Raw genomic sequence first — 15363 nt, 5'->3', positions numbered from 1 at the left:
GGCTCCCTGATGCGGGAGCTTAAACTGTACCCTCTTTGGAGAGCTGTATCTCAGGAAGCGTCCGGAACTGAAATTAATCCGATTCAGCTTCAGAGACCCCCCTGCTTCAAACCTATGTTACAAATATATTGATAAAAAAACGCATGAATTGCTCCTTTAATATGGTCTTGCAGGGATAACCGACAAGTTCAATCTCCTTTCCAGCATAACGGAAACATTTCCTTTTAAAATAATGTCAATACATAGGCACGTTATGTCATCGAGGCCGAAGTCTGCATATTCATCACTAGCTGCTCCAGTGACTTTAATCTTTCCAATCGCAGCCCAACCTTCCCTTCTGTATCTCCCTGTCTTCCCTGCCCTTTTCTCTACTTCTGCCTGTTTTGCCTTTAAGCAGGTCTTGTGATTACCATCTAGATCCTATAATTATTTCCCTCTCATCCTTTTTGTCTGCAAAATTCTTAAACTCAGTCCATTCTTTATTCGTTTTAGTCTTCACTGTCCCTAAATATGTGATAAGTGATTTTCTTCTTGATTCGCTCATTCCATCTCCATCTTTTTTGAATTTTATTTTAAATAAGCCCTTACGGACTGTCATTAATTAAATTTGACTTCAACTTTTTCCTTTGTAAAAGGTGACACTCAAATCTATCTTTCCGTATCCGAACAATTTAGTTCCAAGTATCAGATTAATCCCACCCTGGATAATTAGAATAAAACTTCCAATATCCCAGCACATGGAAAACGCAACATACCGGAAACTAGGTCTGTATTTCACATTGCTAAGAAAATAAAAATATGTCTAATAATCTGAACAATATGTACACATTTATTTTTTTTCTTCTAAAACAATCTAACTTTGGATGGATATTTCTAAATGAAACATTATGAGTATTTCTAAATGAAACTAAATGAAGCATACCTTGTATGCTGTTAACCTCTTGTTGCCTGAACCCTGCTAGCTCCTTGGACTCCGCTTCTCTCCACTCCTGATCCGGCTTGTCCGACCATTCTCCTGTCTCCAGTCCTGACCTTGGCTATGTACTCCAACGATCCGACATTCTCCTATCCTGAACCTGGCTACGTACCCCGACTATCCGATACTCTCCTATCCTTAACCTGGCTACGTACCCCGACTATCCAATACTCTCCAATCCTGAACCTGGCTACGAACTACGACGATCCGAAACTCTCCACTCCTGAACCTGGCAAGTACCTTAACCATTCTCCAATCTATAACCCTGACCTGGCTTGAACAACTACTCAACATCCTAGGCGTGTCCGCGTGGCTGTGGGTCGGCGTTATCCAATCCCCTGCCTCAGCACCGCGGTCGCGCTTCGTTTGTGGTGAGCTACGCGTTACACAAATGAGCATACAGTAATATTTCCATTTTCTATATGCTTTACTGTGGAGGGTTTTGTCACTTTTTTTACCCACCATAACTTAACTAAGTGTGGTGAAACCGATCCCTGCTTCATTTTGCAAAGCCAGTATAACCAACCCCACACTGCAGACACCTATTAAGGTCGAAACGGCTGTCTGTGGGTGGGTTAACTGGCTATGCATCTTAACCCAGGCTGTGCTCAAAGCTGTGAAATGCAGCAAGCTTAAGCTTATAGGGGGCCATGTTAAATGGTTTTGAAGCAAAAGGTGGCAGTGTGTGCTCATTTGCATGTCATTTTCCAGAAACCCTTGCTGCAGTGGAATATATATATATATACAGTGCTCGACAAACCCGGTCGCCAACTCGCCAGCTGCGATCGGATATTGGCTCGTGGCCAGTAGCTTTTCTCCTGCTCTGCAAAAAAAAAATCCCCTGCTCGAAAAAAAAAAAAATCCCTCTGGCTGTGACGCGGCTTGGAGTTGCCAGGACTTCAAACCGCCCTTCCTTCTCTGCACGGGTAAGTAATGGGGAGGGGGGGGGGGTTGGGGGTGCGCTCGCGTCTGCTGCTCCTCCTCTTCCTATATATCCTCTTGTATAATTGTGTCACCTCCTACTTACAAGACCTGCACTGATCCGGTCATGGAGAGGATTGTGGACACATGCTTGAGGTGTGGGGAATTTAATGCCTTTAATAAATATTTATACTGATACATCCGGTCCCCGGCGCTCCCGCTGCCCGCGCGGGAGGTAGCAGAGGTGTTTCTCCCCCCCTCCCTTCGGCGCTCCCGCTGCCCGCGCGGCTCATGTCTTTCTTTTCCCCCCTCCCTCCCTCTGCCCGCGCGGCTCGGGTGTTTCACCCCCCTCCCTCTGCCCGCGCGGCTCGGGTGTTTCACCCCCCTCCCGCTGCCCGCGCGGCTCGGGTGTTTCACCCCCCTCCCGCTGCCTGCGCGGCTCGGGTGTTTCACCCCCCTCCCTCCCTCTGCCCGCGCGGCTCGGGTGTTTCACCCCCCTCCCGCTGCCTGCGCGGCTCGGGTGTTTCACCCCCCTCCCTCCCTCTGCCCGCGCGGCTCGGGTGTTTCACCCCCCTCCCGCTGCCCGCGCGGCTCGGGTGTTTCACCCCCCTCCTTCTGCCGCGCGGCTCGGGTGTTTCACCCCCCTCCCTCTGCCCGCGCGGCTCGGGTGTTTCACCTCCCTCCCGCTGCCCGCGCGGCTCGGGTGCTTCACCCCCCTCCCGCTGCCTGCGCGGCTCGGGTGTTTCACCCCCCTCCCTCTGCCCGCGCGGCTCGGGTGCTTCACCCCCCTCCTGCTGCCCGCGCGGCTCGGGTGCTTCACCCCCCTCCTGCTGCCCGCGCGGCTCGGGTGTTTCTCTTACACCCCCTCCTCCCCTCGCTCCCGCTGCCCGCGCGGGGCGGCAGGTAGTAGCAGGGTGTTTCCCCGTCCCATCCCGTGTGTGTGTGTGTGTGTGTGTGTGTGTGTATGTGTGTGTATGGGTAGGAGAGTGTGTGTGTGTGTATGTGTGTGTGTATGGGTAGGAGAGTGTGTGTGTGTGTGTGTATGGGTAGGAGAGTGTGTGTGTGTGTGTGTGTGTGTATGTGTGTGTGTATGGGTAGGAGAGTGTGTGTGTGTATGTGTGTGTGTATGGGTAGGAGAGTGTGTGTGTGTGTGTGTATGTGTGTGTGTATGGGTAGGAGAGTGTGTGTGTGTATGTGTGTGTGTATGGGTAGGAGAGTGTGTGTGTGTATGTGTGTGTGTATGGGTAGGAGAGTGTGTGTGTGTGTGTATGTGTGTGTGTGTATGTGTGTGTATGTGTGTGAGTATGGGTAGGAGAGAGTGTGTGTGTGTGTGTGTGTGTGTGTGTGTGTGTGTGTGTGTGTGTGTGTGTGTGTGTGTGTGTGTGTGTATGGGTAGGATAGTGTGTGTGTGTGTATGGGTAGGAGAGTTTGTTTGTGTGTGTGTGTGTGTGTGTGTATGAGAGAGTGTGTTTATGGGTATGAGAGAGTGTGTGTGTGTGAGAGAGAGAGAGAGAACATGTAGGACACCAGAAGTACCCCCCCACGCCACCCAATCAGTCATCCCCCCACCCAGTCAGTCATCCCCCCACCCAGTCAGTCATGCCCCCACCCAGTCAGTCATCCCCCCACCCAGTCAGTCACCCCCCACACCCAGTGATTCATCCCCCCACCCAGTCAGTCATCCCCCCCCACCCAGTCAGTCATAGTCAGTCATCCCACCCCCCTGCCCTGTGCCCAGTCGCCCAGTCACCCCACCCAGTCAGTCAGTAATCCCCACCCAGTCAGACACCCCAACCCCCCAATAACCCCACCCAAACACCCAGTCAGTCACCCCAGCCCCCCAATCACCCTACCCCCCAATCACCCCACACCCCAATCACCCCACCCAGTCACCCCAACCCCCACAGTCACCCTCTCTCTGTCTCTCACCTGTCCGTCTCTCTCACCCTCTCTCTCTCACCCTCTCTCCGTGTCTCTCTCACCCTCTCTCCGTCTCTCTCACCCTCTCTCCGTCTCTCTCAACCCCTCTATCACCCCCTCTCTCAGCCCCTCTCTCACCCTGTCACCCTCTCTCTCACCCTCTCTCCGTCTCTCTCACCCTATCTCTCACCCTCTCTCCGTCTCTCTCACACCCTCTCTACGTCTCTCTCTCACCCTCTCTCCGTCTCTTTCTCACCCTCTCTCCGTCTCTCTCACCCTCTCTCCGTCTCTCTCACCCTCTCTACGTCTCTCTCACCCTCTCTCCGTCTCTCTCACCCTCTCTCCGTCTCTCTCACCCTCTCTCACCCTCTCTCCGTCTCTCTCACCTTCTCTCTCCGTCTCTCACCTTCTCTCTCTCCGTCTCTCTCACCTTCTTTCTCTCACCCTCTCTCTCACCCTCTCTCCGTCTCACCATCTCTCTCACCCTCTCTCTGTCTCACAATCTGGATATTTTATTTACCCTGTATATCTTAACTGCCCTATACCTACACCGAAATAACCTATACTGCTTTCTTCCAGATCTGACTCAAGCTTCACACGGAAGACATCGGAACCCCCCCTAACCCAGAAGACAGGTAGGGAACACATTCCCTCCAATGTATAACATTGCAGGAATGAGGGTACCTGGACATTGAGGGACTGCGGATCAGGTAAGATCCCAGGCGGGATTGCTGCTTTAAATATTGTGAAGCGGGGACGTCCAGGCACTAGTTAAGGGGTGCAGGAAACTAGTCATTCACACCTGGCTTTTTTTTCTAGATTCGACATTTATACACACATACACACACACACACACACACACACACACACACACACACACACACACACACACACACACACACACACACACACACACACACACACGTAACAAGGACTAATTGTAGTATAATGTAATACAATAAATAAACTTATGTCAAAAACGAATGTTCTTACTAGAAATTTATTCAATTTATTTCATTTAGGGTTTTTTTTAAATGCGGGACTAGGGGCGGGGTAGGGGCGGGGTAGGGGGACTAGGGGCGGGGTTGGGGTGGGACTAGGTGGCGAGTAGATTTTTTTGTTCGGCGAGTAGATTTTTGGGTGATTTGTCAAGCACTGTATATATATATATATGAGAAGTTCCAATCGTGCCGACTGTTAAACAAGGTATTCAATTAAGGATGAGCAGCTTTCAAAGGATCCACTTCTTTGCGGCATATGTCTCAAGTGGGGGCTCCGTTCTCCCACTGAATATTCCAAAAGAATCTTCAAAATGACAAAAACAGAAGACACAGCGCACCAGAAGTGAATAGTAATAGGTGTAATATAAAAACACACGCACACAACAGATTCATGAACTTACATTAAAGAAAGTAAAAGTGGGTTCCATAAGGTCCAAGTGAGCTGAGTCCAATTATGTAGGTCTGTATGGACCAAACAAACAGCTGTTGGGCTCGGCAGCCGAGATGACGCCTTGCCTGATGACGTGTGTAAAGGAAGTGACGACCTCTACGCGTTTCACACTCACGTGCTTCTTCCAGTTTGTTGGCCCCGCTCACGAGCAACAGAGCGCATACGCACTGTTACGCTGAGACGCTCAGCTCGCGATCAGCTGGGAACTAGAAAAGCTGTTAGGCGCAGCGTAGCTCCCACAGTCTCCATGTGCTGCAAGCAGTTAGTCCAGGGACTTGGTACACTGAGTCCATACAGAACTACATCATTGCACTCTCAGCTCTCACTTGGACCTTGTGGAACTCACTTTTACTTTCTTTAATGTGTGTGTTTCTTTTTATTTTATTTTTTTACTATTCTTTTGTAGAGTAATTAAATCATTGTGATTATAAAGTAATTTAAACTTTAGATGACCATATACTGATGGTGCTATATGGCTGATTTTTCAAGGTAATAATTAATGTATCCCACACTGAAATTATGTCTCCAAAATGGCACAGCCTTTGGCTCATACTTTCAGGTTCATCGCACAAGCTACTGTACATTACACAATAAATCTTAGGACTGTCTTAAATACAGTCTCTATGGGCACGTGAGTCATGTAACTGGGCAATGTGATAGTATCCTATTCAGCAATGTGACACCCCAAACAAGTTGCGCTGTAATAGTCATATTTGTAAATACTGTCAGATGTGATTATTTGGGAAAATAGAACGTGCACATTTGACATGTTATTTTACAGAGCAATTATATACCATAACAACAAATCCTTGACTCCATGATTTATTATAGCTCTGATCACATTACTTGGATGCTGTTGAGTGACTGGAATAGCACTGTACTTATGTGATCTCCCTGACAAACGTTTTCATGCACTCTGCTAAACAATTTGAAAAATACCTTGATCACAAAACGGTCCGGTCCTCATAGAGAATAAACAATAACATACAACCAAAAGAACTCATGTATGTATGTCTTTATTTATACAACGCTTTACAGCAGTCATACACGTGACATAATAATATAACACGTAAAAGTAATAAGCGCTTCAGACATAAAAGTAACATTAGGAAAAGGAGTCCCTGCCCTGCAGAGCTTACAATTTAAGTGGTAAGTAGGACGAAGGTACAGAGACAGTAGGAGGGTGTTCTAGAAGGGCAGCTGCAAGGGGCCAAGGTCGATGTATGTGACCTTCAGTATGTATCCTGGAACGCTCATCTAGTTTCTATGTCCAAGTTTAACGAGAAGCAATGAGACAGTTGCAGGATGCCTCTACTTATCAGCGCCTTACTGGCAACCCCACTTCCAAATATCGTTTGGAATTGTTGGAATTATTAGACATGGGCAAAATGCTCTATGTTCTCAATCATAAGGAAATTGTCTTTCTCTCCTGCCCACATCCCGTGATTCCTATATTTCATCACCTCCCAAAGATCCATAAGTCGCTGGTTGACCCTCCAGGTCGGCCCATTATTGCGAGCATTGGATCTTTGGGAGATGGGTTATCACGGTATGTGGACAGGTTTTTGCAACCTCTGGTCTCTCAGCTGCCGTCGTTTATTAAAGACACGACGGATTTCCTCGTCAGTGTACAGGAACTTGCATGGCACACTGAATACAGGTGGGTCACTTTGGATGTGACCTCCCTGTATTCTATTATTCAACACGAACAAGGTCTTCAAGCTGTCAGTCACTTTTTGGATTTATCCACTTTATCTATATCACATTGCACTTTTTTATTAGATTCTTTACTATTTTTACTCACTCACAATTATTTTCTGTTTGATTCACTTTTTTATTTACAGAAAATGGGCACTGCTATGGGCACGAGCTTTGCACCATCATATGCTAATTTGTTTATGGGTTTTTGGGAATCACGTTTTATTTATCACAGCGACAATTCTTTTCGTCAACATATCATCTACTATAAGAGATATATTGACGATCTGATCCTAATTTGGAAAGGTGATGAGCACTCACTTCTTTCTTTCATTGATTATCTAAACACCAACACTTTTAATTTAAAATTCACTTTTGAGCACAACATTCATCATATCAATTATTTAGATTTGTTCCTGTACATTGACGAGCAGATGACAATACAGACGGACATCTATAGGAAACCAAATTCGAGGAACATGCTGCTTAATGCACATAGTTGTCATCCCCGCTCTCTAATTAGGAATATTCCAGGGGCTCAATTTGTCAGACTAAAAAGACTCTGCTCAGACAATGAGGTTTTCCTACTTAGAGCTAAAGAGATGTCTGACAGATTTTTGGCCAGAGGTTATGCTTCAAAAGACATATCAGCAGCTTTTACTAAAGCAGATGCCCTAGATAGAGATACCCTTATACGCAACACCAAAAAACAGGACAAAGTGATAAGAGGTAGGGATTTATCTCTAAGTCACAAAAAACCACAGAGTCCACTTTTTATATCAACATTTAATGCTCAATCGCAACAAATTTGTAACATCATATCAAAGCATTGGCACACTTTGTTGTTAGACAGAGATATACAATCGGCCATACAGAAGGGACCAAGATTCACTTATCGTAAAGCGAATACTTTAGCGTTTCATCTATCCCCCAGTATGTTCGATACTAGATCCAAATTTCCTAAGGTTAAAAGTATACCAACTGGTTTTTTCAAATGTGGGAAATGCTCCATGTGCCAGTATGCACGTCCAACCAAATACATTACATACAACACCAGGATTAGAAAGTATTTTATCAAAATTTTTCTAAATTGCAATATCTGCTACGTTATATACGTTCTGCACTGCGGTTGCGGACATCAATATGTAGGGCGTACTACCAGGCCCCTCAAAGTCAGGATAGCTGAACATGTACGCCTGATAAAAAAGAAGAATCTTGACCATCCAGTGGCAAGGCATTTTGCCCTATGCCCCAATGGTGGTATTAATAATTTCACATTTTCAGCAATTGAACACATACCTACCCATGCCAGAGGTGGCAACAGAGAAAATGTTCTAAACAAACAGGAGATGTATTGGATATACACTCTCAACACTCTCCATCCACATGGCATCAACCTGGATTGGGAGTTAAAACACTTCCTCCAGGGTTGACCATGTGGGAAGTGTTGGGAGTGTGTATTCGATAAAGTACATCGGTCTATAACCCACACCCACACACACCAACCCCCCTTTTTTTCATATATGTACCTATATGGACTTAATGCAATTTGTATATAGTCTCATGTATTTGGGATGTGTATATTTCATTCTTTTGAGATTGTTGGTACATTGTTTATCTTTCAAATAAGAGGCATATTATAATGCATTATTTAAATGTCCTTAGCATCTATATTCCTCCGCAAGGGTATTGCCTCCATTACATGATGTGATATGTTTATACAATTACTCATACGGATGCTACATGTTACTTCTGTTTTCTTTGTTTTTAATATGTTATTAGTGGTTCTTTGTTTTAATTTTCTGCATGTGTGTTAATTCCATCCAATGCAGGTGTTCTATTGTATACTGCCCGGTTCATTCATGGTTTTTCATAGTGTAATCAAGGTTACCACCCACTATTGTGGCTCATTAGCGTTCTAACCAATGATGATCAAGGGCGGCCTATTTAGATACCCTGCTATGTTGAGAGATTGTACTCTTTGATAAAGTCTCTGCTACGAGACGAAACGCGTCAGAGATGGTCTCTCTGTAATGTGCAGCACCGTGAAATAAAGCTGATTTTATTGTATCCTGACTGAGCTCCGTTTCTGCAGTGACCGCCACCTTTCTACACTACTATTTCTACCTATTCGGCTGGAGCACGCTGGCAATCCTGTTGCATGGGATTCTACGATCCCTCCCAGCGTCTGACGTCAGTTCCCGAGCGTCAGCAGTGCCGGAGCGCACGGCCTGCTGGGACCTGCCTGGAGCTGCAGGGGGAGAACGCCATACACCGCACGGAGCGCCCGTGGAGCGGTGAGAGGCGAAGAGGACGTACGCAGACGGTGGGCTCCTGTCCCTGAGAGGCTGCCAGACGACATCCACCCTGTGGGATATTCGTGAAGCGGGGACAGCGAGGAGAGACGAGCGGCGAGGTGACCAGGTCGGGTAAGGGCAGCAGAGATAGACTGCCGTGAGTTCATGAGAGAGGCTCCCATCAGGGCTTCTTCTCCTGCCTCTATCTATATTCTGCTAATCGGCCCCCCCACCGTGGCTTCATAGCAACCATACCTCCCCCCCCCCCCCTTCTGGACTTTATCCATTTATTCCTTTTATCTGCAACAGCATTGCCTACATTTCTACATATAGAGGCTGCATTACCTTCAACACAGACAAGAATTTGCACCAGTTAGAGCGCAGGACACTTGGTTTTTACTCTCCACCTTTTCTAATTTTAAAGTTTAACAAGCAAATAATTCTAGCAAGCAAGAGAAGCATTATTTAACCTGCATTTTTTTTTACCAATGGGTAACAAATATTGAATGTATAAAAAAAAAATGAAGGTAATCAGGACAAATGTACTGGGAACACTGTTTTTTTTTTTTTTAAACCACAGTTTATTTTCTCATATAGCTAGGTGTAACGCTCTTCTTAACTGGATACGATCAGGTAGATGATACAGCAGTGGTTTTCAACCTTTTTTTGGTTAAGGAACCCCCACACACTGAGAGTGCGCATGCTCTTAACTGCTCCTTCCTCTTCCACCTGTGAACCGGAAGTTGACTCTACTTCCGGTGCCAGCAGGAGCAGGAAGAGGAAGGATAGCAGTGACTGGACTGCTGCTGAGCTAGGGAGCTGCCAGGCCACTGCTACAGTATGTGCCGCCGGGCCTGGAACCGCTGGGAGAGTCCCCCCCTCCACCTGTGTTTTCTTAGTTTGCGATGTCATTTGCCGCGGGAGACAAGGTAAAGAACGTACAGAGGCCTTACGTGCTACCCGGGATTTAATTTAATTTAAAATTTTAATTTAAATGTTGTGGGTAAAAGCACAGGGCCTTTGTAAGCACTGTCCCCCCCCACCCCGCGCCCTCCAGTTTGCACACATCTGCTTTAAGGAATGGGGCAGAGGAGTAGTAGTGTTGTCAAAGCCCCAATCTTTGTATAAAGATCCACATCGGACGTCCGCTCCAACGCAATGTGTGACCTTGGGAAGTGATTATCTGCACATCTGTTGCCAAAAGCAGATTGACCCTTGTTTCAAAAAGGTTACAATGGGCGATGGTAAGTACACTGACAAGTCAGTAGGCCCCACGTAAGCATAGGCGCAGCATTTCTACTTGTGAGTGTACATGTGCAAATCTGTGTACATCCACGAGTGTTTCAAATGTGTATTTGTGTCTGTATATATGTATATTGTGCTGCTTGGGCCAATATTTACTCGCCCGGGGGTTAAATCCACTCGCCCGGGGCGAGCAAATGTATAGGTTTGTCGAACACTGTGTATATATATATATATCGCGCATCACAGCAGTAATATATGTGACATAATAATATAACACATAATGAGAATAAGCGCTTGAGACAAAAGTAACACTAGGAAAAGGGAGTTCCTTCCCCGAAGCGCTTACAATGTAAGTGGTGCGTAGGAAGAACGTACAGAGACAGTAGGGGGGTGTTCTGGTAAGTGCGTCTGCAGGGGGCCAAGGTCGATGTATGAGTGGAATAATATCAGCCACGGCGCTGCCCATATGCTTTGTTAAGGAGGTGTGTTTTAAGATGGGTCTACAAAAGGTGGAGAGAGAGTACCAGTTGGATATTGAGGGGAAGGGCATTCCAGAGGTGTGAGGCAGCGAGTGAGAAAGGTTTTAGGCAGAGAGGACTTTATATACAAAAGAGCTAGACAGAAGACATCCTTGAGCAGAACGTTATGTGTACTTCATGTCTGTACTTGTATCAGTGTGTGCAAGTAAATGTGTGCCTTAGGCTACGCGATGGCAGGCTACTGTCACTGGAAAAATCAAATTGAGATGACTTCCAGCGATCGTGACCCAGCCGTCGTGTCGAGCTTACTATAAGCGCACGCGACGGCGGCGATGTATTTGTTTTGACGCAATGTTGCGTCGCCGTCGCTATAAGCGCCGCCTTAGTGTTAAAGAGCACCTGGTGATGGCATTAGGAGTCGGCACTCTTCAAATGGCCGAGGGCAGATTAACCCTTTCACTGGCAGAAGGGCCAGCATTGCATTGCCGTGTTGCTGGCATCAATGGCAGGAGAGTATAAAACGTTATCTTACAAAATATTTGCCCTATCTGACCGACAGTTCTAGGTCATAACAAATCATTAATCTTAAAATAAAATAAAAAGCCTTGATTCTATTAGGAATAAACACATTTAGCATTGTCAACAGATCAACTGCATTTTGCAGATGTTTAAATACAAACTACGGAAGCACGTGGTGTGGGTTTTTTATCAGACTGTTAGTGGGTTATGTAATACCGAACTGCATAATCCTCCAGTTTTTCTGTATAGACCGAGCAATAGAGATAAGAGTTCAGTTCCTGTCAGACACTCGGCGCGCAGGGGAGTCTCAACGATATGCAAAGGCCACAGAACCTGTTTCAAGAGCTTGAAATGCATTGCAGCACAATACATGCTTAGCTCTGAAAAGGTTAAATAATAAACAATGTACATTATTACACACAGACGGAAGCAGGATTATATCCAGACATGCGCGTGCACCTGCCGAGGAAGCCTTTTCTGTTCACTTCTCTGTATCCTTCGCCCCACACACAAACCAGCAGCATCCCTGGTGTAAACAGGGCTCAGATCAGCATTCATCACTGGCACCAAATGCTGTGTTTACTCGCTGACTGCAAGCATCCATGGAAAACCATTTATTACCAATAACATCATCTAGAACACCAATAAAATAAAAAGCACGGGTATTGTTGCAATGACTTCATAAACACGTGGCTTAACATGCTGGTAAATGTCACCCTGGTCTAATAGAATGGTGTACAAAAACTAAATGTGTTGACGTATCTACATTACATTAGTGTATATATAAAGCATACACAGTACGTATATAGATCTACTGTATGTGTGCGTATCTATATAGGTACACGCACAAAGTAGGCGTAATATATACGATATCGTCTATTCGTTTTTGATTATTAAGCTCAGCTAACACGGTACAGATACCTCCACACATACATACATATATACATACACACACAGTGCAGGATAAATGAGTTCTTAAGTATTAGGTAATACCTTTTTTATTTGGACTAACAATTTGTCATAGGACAAGCTTTTGAGAGTTCTCCTCTCTTCCTCAGGTCAGCGATACTGGGTTACAGAGGAATCTATGTCCTATGACATAAATTGTTAAGATACCAATAATCGTGTTGTAAAGTATTCATAAATACAAAAATTGGGAGCCACGCTTGCATCGCGTTAAAAGCGTTGCAACGGGTCCCGTTATAACAAATAAAAAGATCACTTGTGAGCACATTCCCGTCTTAGACAGGTCGGCAACCCTGCCGTTCACCATTATCACCTAGCATACAGTGCTTCCACAGCAGCAAGGGATTCTGGGAAATTACATGCAAATGAGCACACCGTGTCATCTTTTGCCTGAAATCCATTTTTCACTGGTAGTAAGAGCGCGGGCGGGCTTTTCAAAGTTGCTTCTGTGCGAATAGCAGAGCAACCGGCTTCGATTTCAAGCCTGAAAAGCCTGCCCGCCAGAGTCTAAGTCCCGACTTTTGAGCCCAAGTTCTCAGAAATGATAATGGACGCAGATGGGATTTTATGCAGATTTGAGTTCCAGGAGGTTTGGACTAACTTGCGGTCAGGAGGGACCAAGTTCTCAGAAGAGAACGGCGTATGGAACTTAATGCCGATTTGGGTTCCAGGAGATTCCAGGCTAAGTCCTGGTCAGGATAAAACTCCCCCATAGAGTTCCCTGCACCTAGGAAAGTCTAGTTTTCGACCCAGTCCCAAAGTAAGTGTGTCTTTTTGTCTGTATTTTGTGTATCATTGTGTGTAAGCGAATTTATGCCGAATAAAATTACAATTTATTTAATTACCTTGTTTCGCTCAATGAATGATCCCAGTTTAAAGGTGTAAATAACCTGGTCTCCCATGACAAGCTATTATTTACACACACATACATAATATATATATATATATATATATACACACACACACACACACACACACACACACACACACACACACACACACACACACACACACACACACACACACACACACACACACACACACACACACACACACACACACACACACACACACACACACACACCACCCCTTGCAGCAAATGAGACAACTGTCTCAGTGTTGGACTAGATGAAAAAAGCCACACTACGCAGGTAAGTTCCATTTGGAAAAAGTATATTAGACTATTAGAAATTACCTGGGTCGTGCTGCTTGCTGCCCTGGGTGATATATATGCCTGCAAATTCCTTTGTTACACAGACAAGGAGTAGCTCAGTTATAAGGTCAATGATTTTGAAGCAGATGAACCCAGTTTGATGCCAATATTAGTCAGTTGGCTCCATGTACAAGTTACTACATCTCCATGTACCTCAGGTAGCAAAATGAGATTGTAAAGTCTAGTGGGCAGGGACCCATTGTGCCCGCAAAACTCTATGTACAGCGCTGGGTACATGGTGCGTGTGTATATATATATATATATATATATAAATATAATAAAATCGGTATGTAAATTGTATATATGCACACCCAAATATAAAGACATACATATGGCAGTATTTTTCTGTGTGTGTGTATATATATATCTATCAAATAAAAAGATAACTTGTGAGCACATTCACATTATAATATATATATATATATATACACAGACACACAGACACACAGACACACAGACACACAGACACACAGACACACAGACACACAGACACACAGACACACAGACACACAGACACACAGACACACAGACACACAGACACACAGACACACACACACACACACACACACACACACACACACACTATAAATTGAAAACAAATCCCATCTCGAGTACACAGTAAGTCACTAGCAGTGCTGCCCTTACCTGCTCCCCGAAGTCGATCGCTATGTTGGTGATCCCCAGAGGCACCAAGAAGCGGATGAGGGGCCAGTACGGAGTGAGAGCTGGGAATTTCACCATAATATCTGTCGGATAATGATGAGCCCAAACACATCGGATGCAGCAGAGAGACCAAGAGCAAAACCCTGCCGAGCAAAAGCAAAGCCTGGGCGCCTGGCAGCTTGCAGCAGCAGCAGCAGCAGCAGCAGAATAACGGTCTGCATGGGGCTGTCTAGCAAGAAATGCAGGAGATCAGGGTCATATCTGCCCTCTCACCACTCGCACAGCAATGATCTGCAGGGAGGAGGGACACCAGCAATATCTGCTGACACATTTTCCATCACCAGATAGTGAGAGAGGAAGAAATAATTAAAAAAAAACAGCAACAAGCCAATAAAAATGTAGAGGTGGAAATGATGCCAAAAATAAACAAGGTATGTGACCGCAATGTTGGGTTTCCAGGGCTGTGTGTGCGCTGTGTCAGGAGGCTTATTGCTGATATTGTGTGTGTGTCTGAGTCTGCTCTTCTCTCTCCCCCCCCCCCCCCCCCCCCCAATCCCATATTATCTGTGCATGACAAGGAAGGGGGAGGATTACAGCATGCTGCAGAGCTCCAGGGAGACACCCTGCGCCCTCTAGTGTGGGCAAAAACCACTGAAGATATTGCTGAATCTCCACCTTCTCTCCCTCCCTCTTTCTCCTCTTCCCTGAATGTCTCCTCTATGTGTGACAATAACAATCTGCAATGGGGGACATGCGCCATCTGCTGCTGTAGCTGAATAGCAGCCACTGTTGGTTATCTTACCAAAAGTCGGTGCCTATTGATTTCATGCACCTTTATTTCTCGCTCATCCAATAAGTTAGATTTTAAATACTATACACACTGTCCATCAGGAATAATGGTGGTGCGGGGACGGCGACACCTCCCTGCATCCTGCTGCAACTCCCCCTCCAGCTGCAGCGAACATGGCTACGCGGCGTCAAATGATGCCGCGTTGCCATGAGAACTGGACGCTA

The 15363-nt window shown here is 45.7% G+C and overlaps 1 protein-coding gene across 1 annotated transcript in view; it reads right to left on the bottom strand.

Moving 5' to 3' along the window:
• Positions 1–14892, bottom strand: part of ANKH (ANKH inorganic pyrophosphate transport regulator) — a 183276-nt gene extending 168384 nt beyond the window's left edge. Inside the window, exon 1 of the mRNA XM_075585932.1 lies at positions 14332–14892. Coding sequence (XP_075442047.1) covers positions 14332–14427 — 96 coding nt within the window. The 5' untranslated portion in view covers positions 14428–14892. The remainder of the gene's footprint in view (positions 1–14331) is intronic.
• Between the last annotated feature and the right edge of the window lie 471 nt (positions 14893–15363).

The sequence above is a fragment of the Ascaphus truei genome, chromosome 2 (assembly GCF_040206685.1).
Source record: "Ascaphus truei isolate aAscTru1 chromosome 2, aAscTru1.hap1, whole genome shotgun sequence".
NCBI lineage: Eukaryota > Metazoa > Chordata > Amphibia > Anura > Ascaphidae > Ascaphus > Ascaphus truei.
Note: the sequence above shows the minus strand (reverse complement) of the source record. Positions and strands in the feature narration are given on the sequence as shown.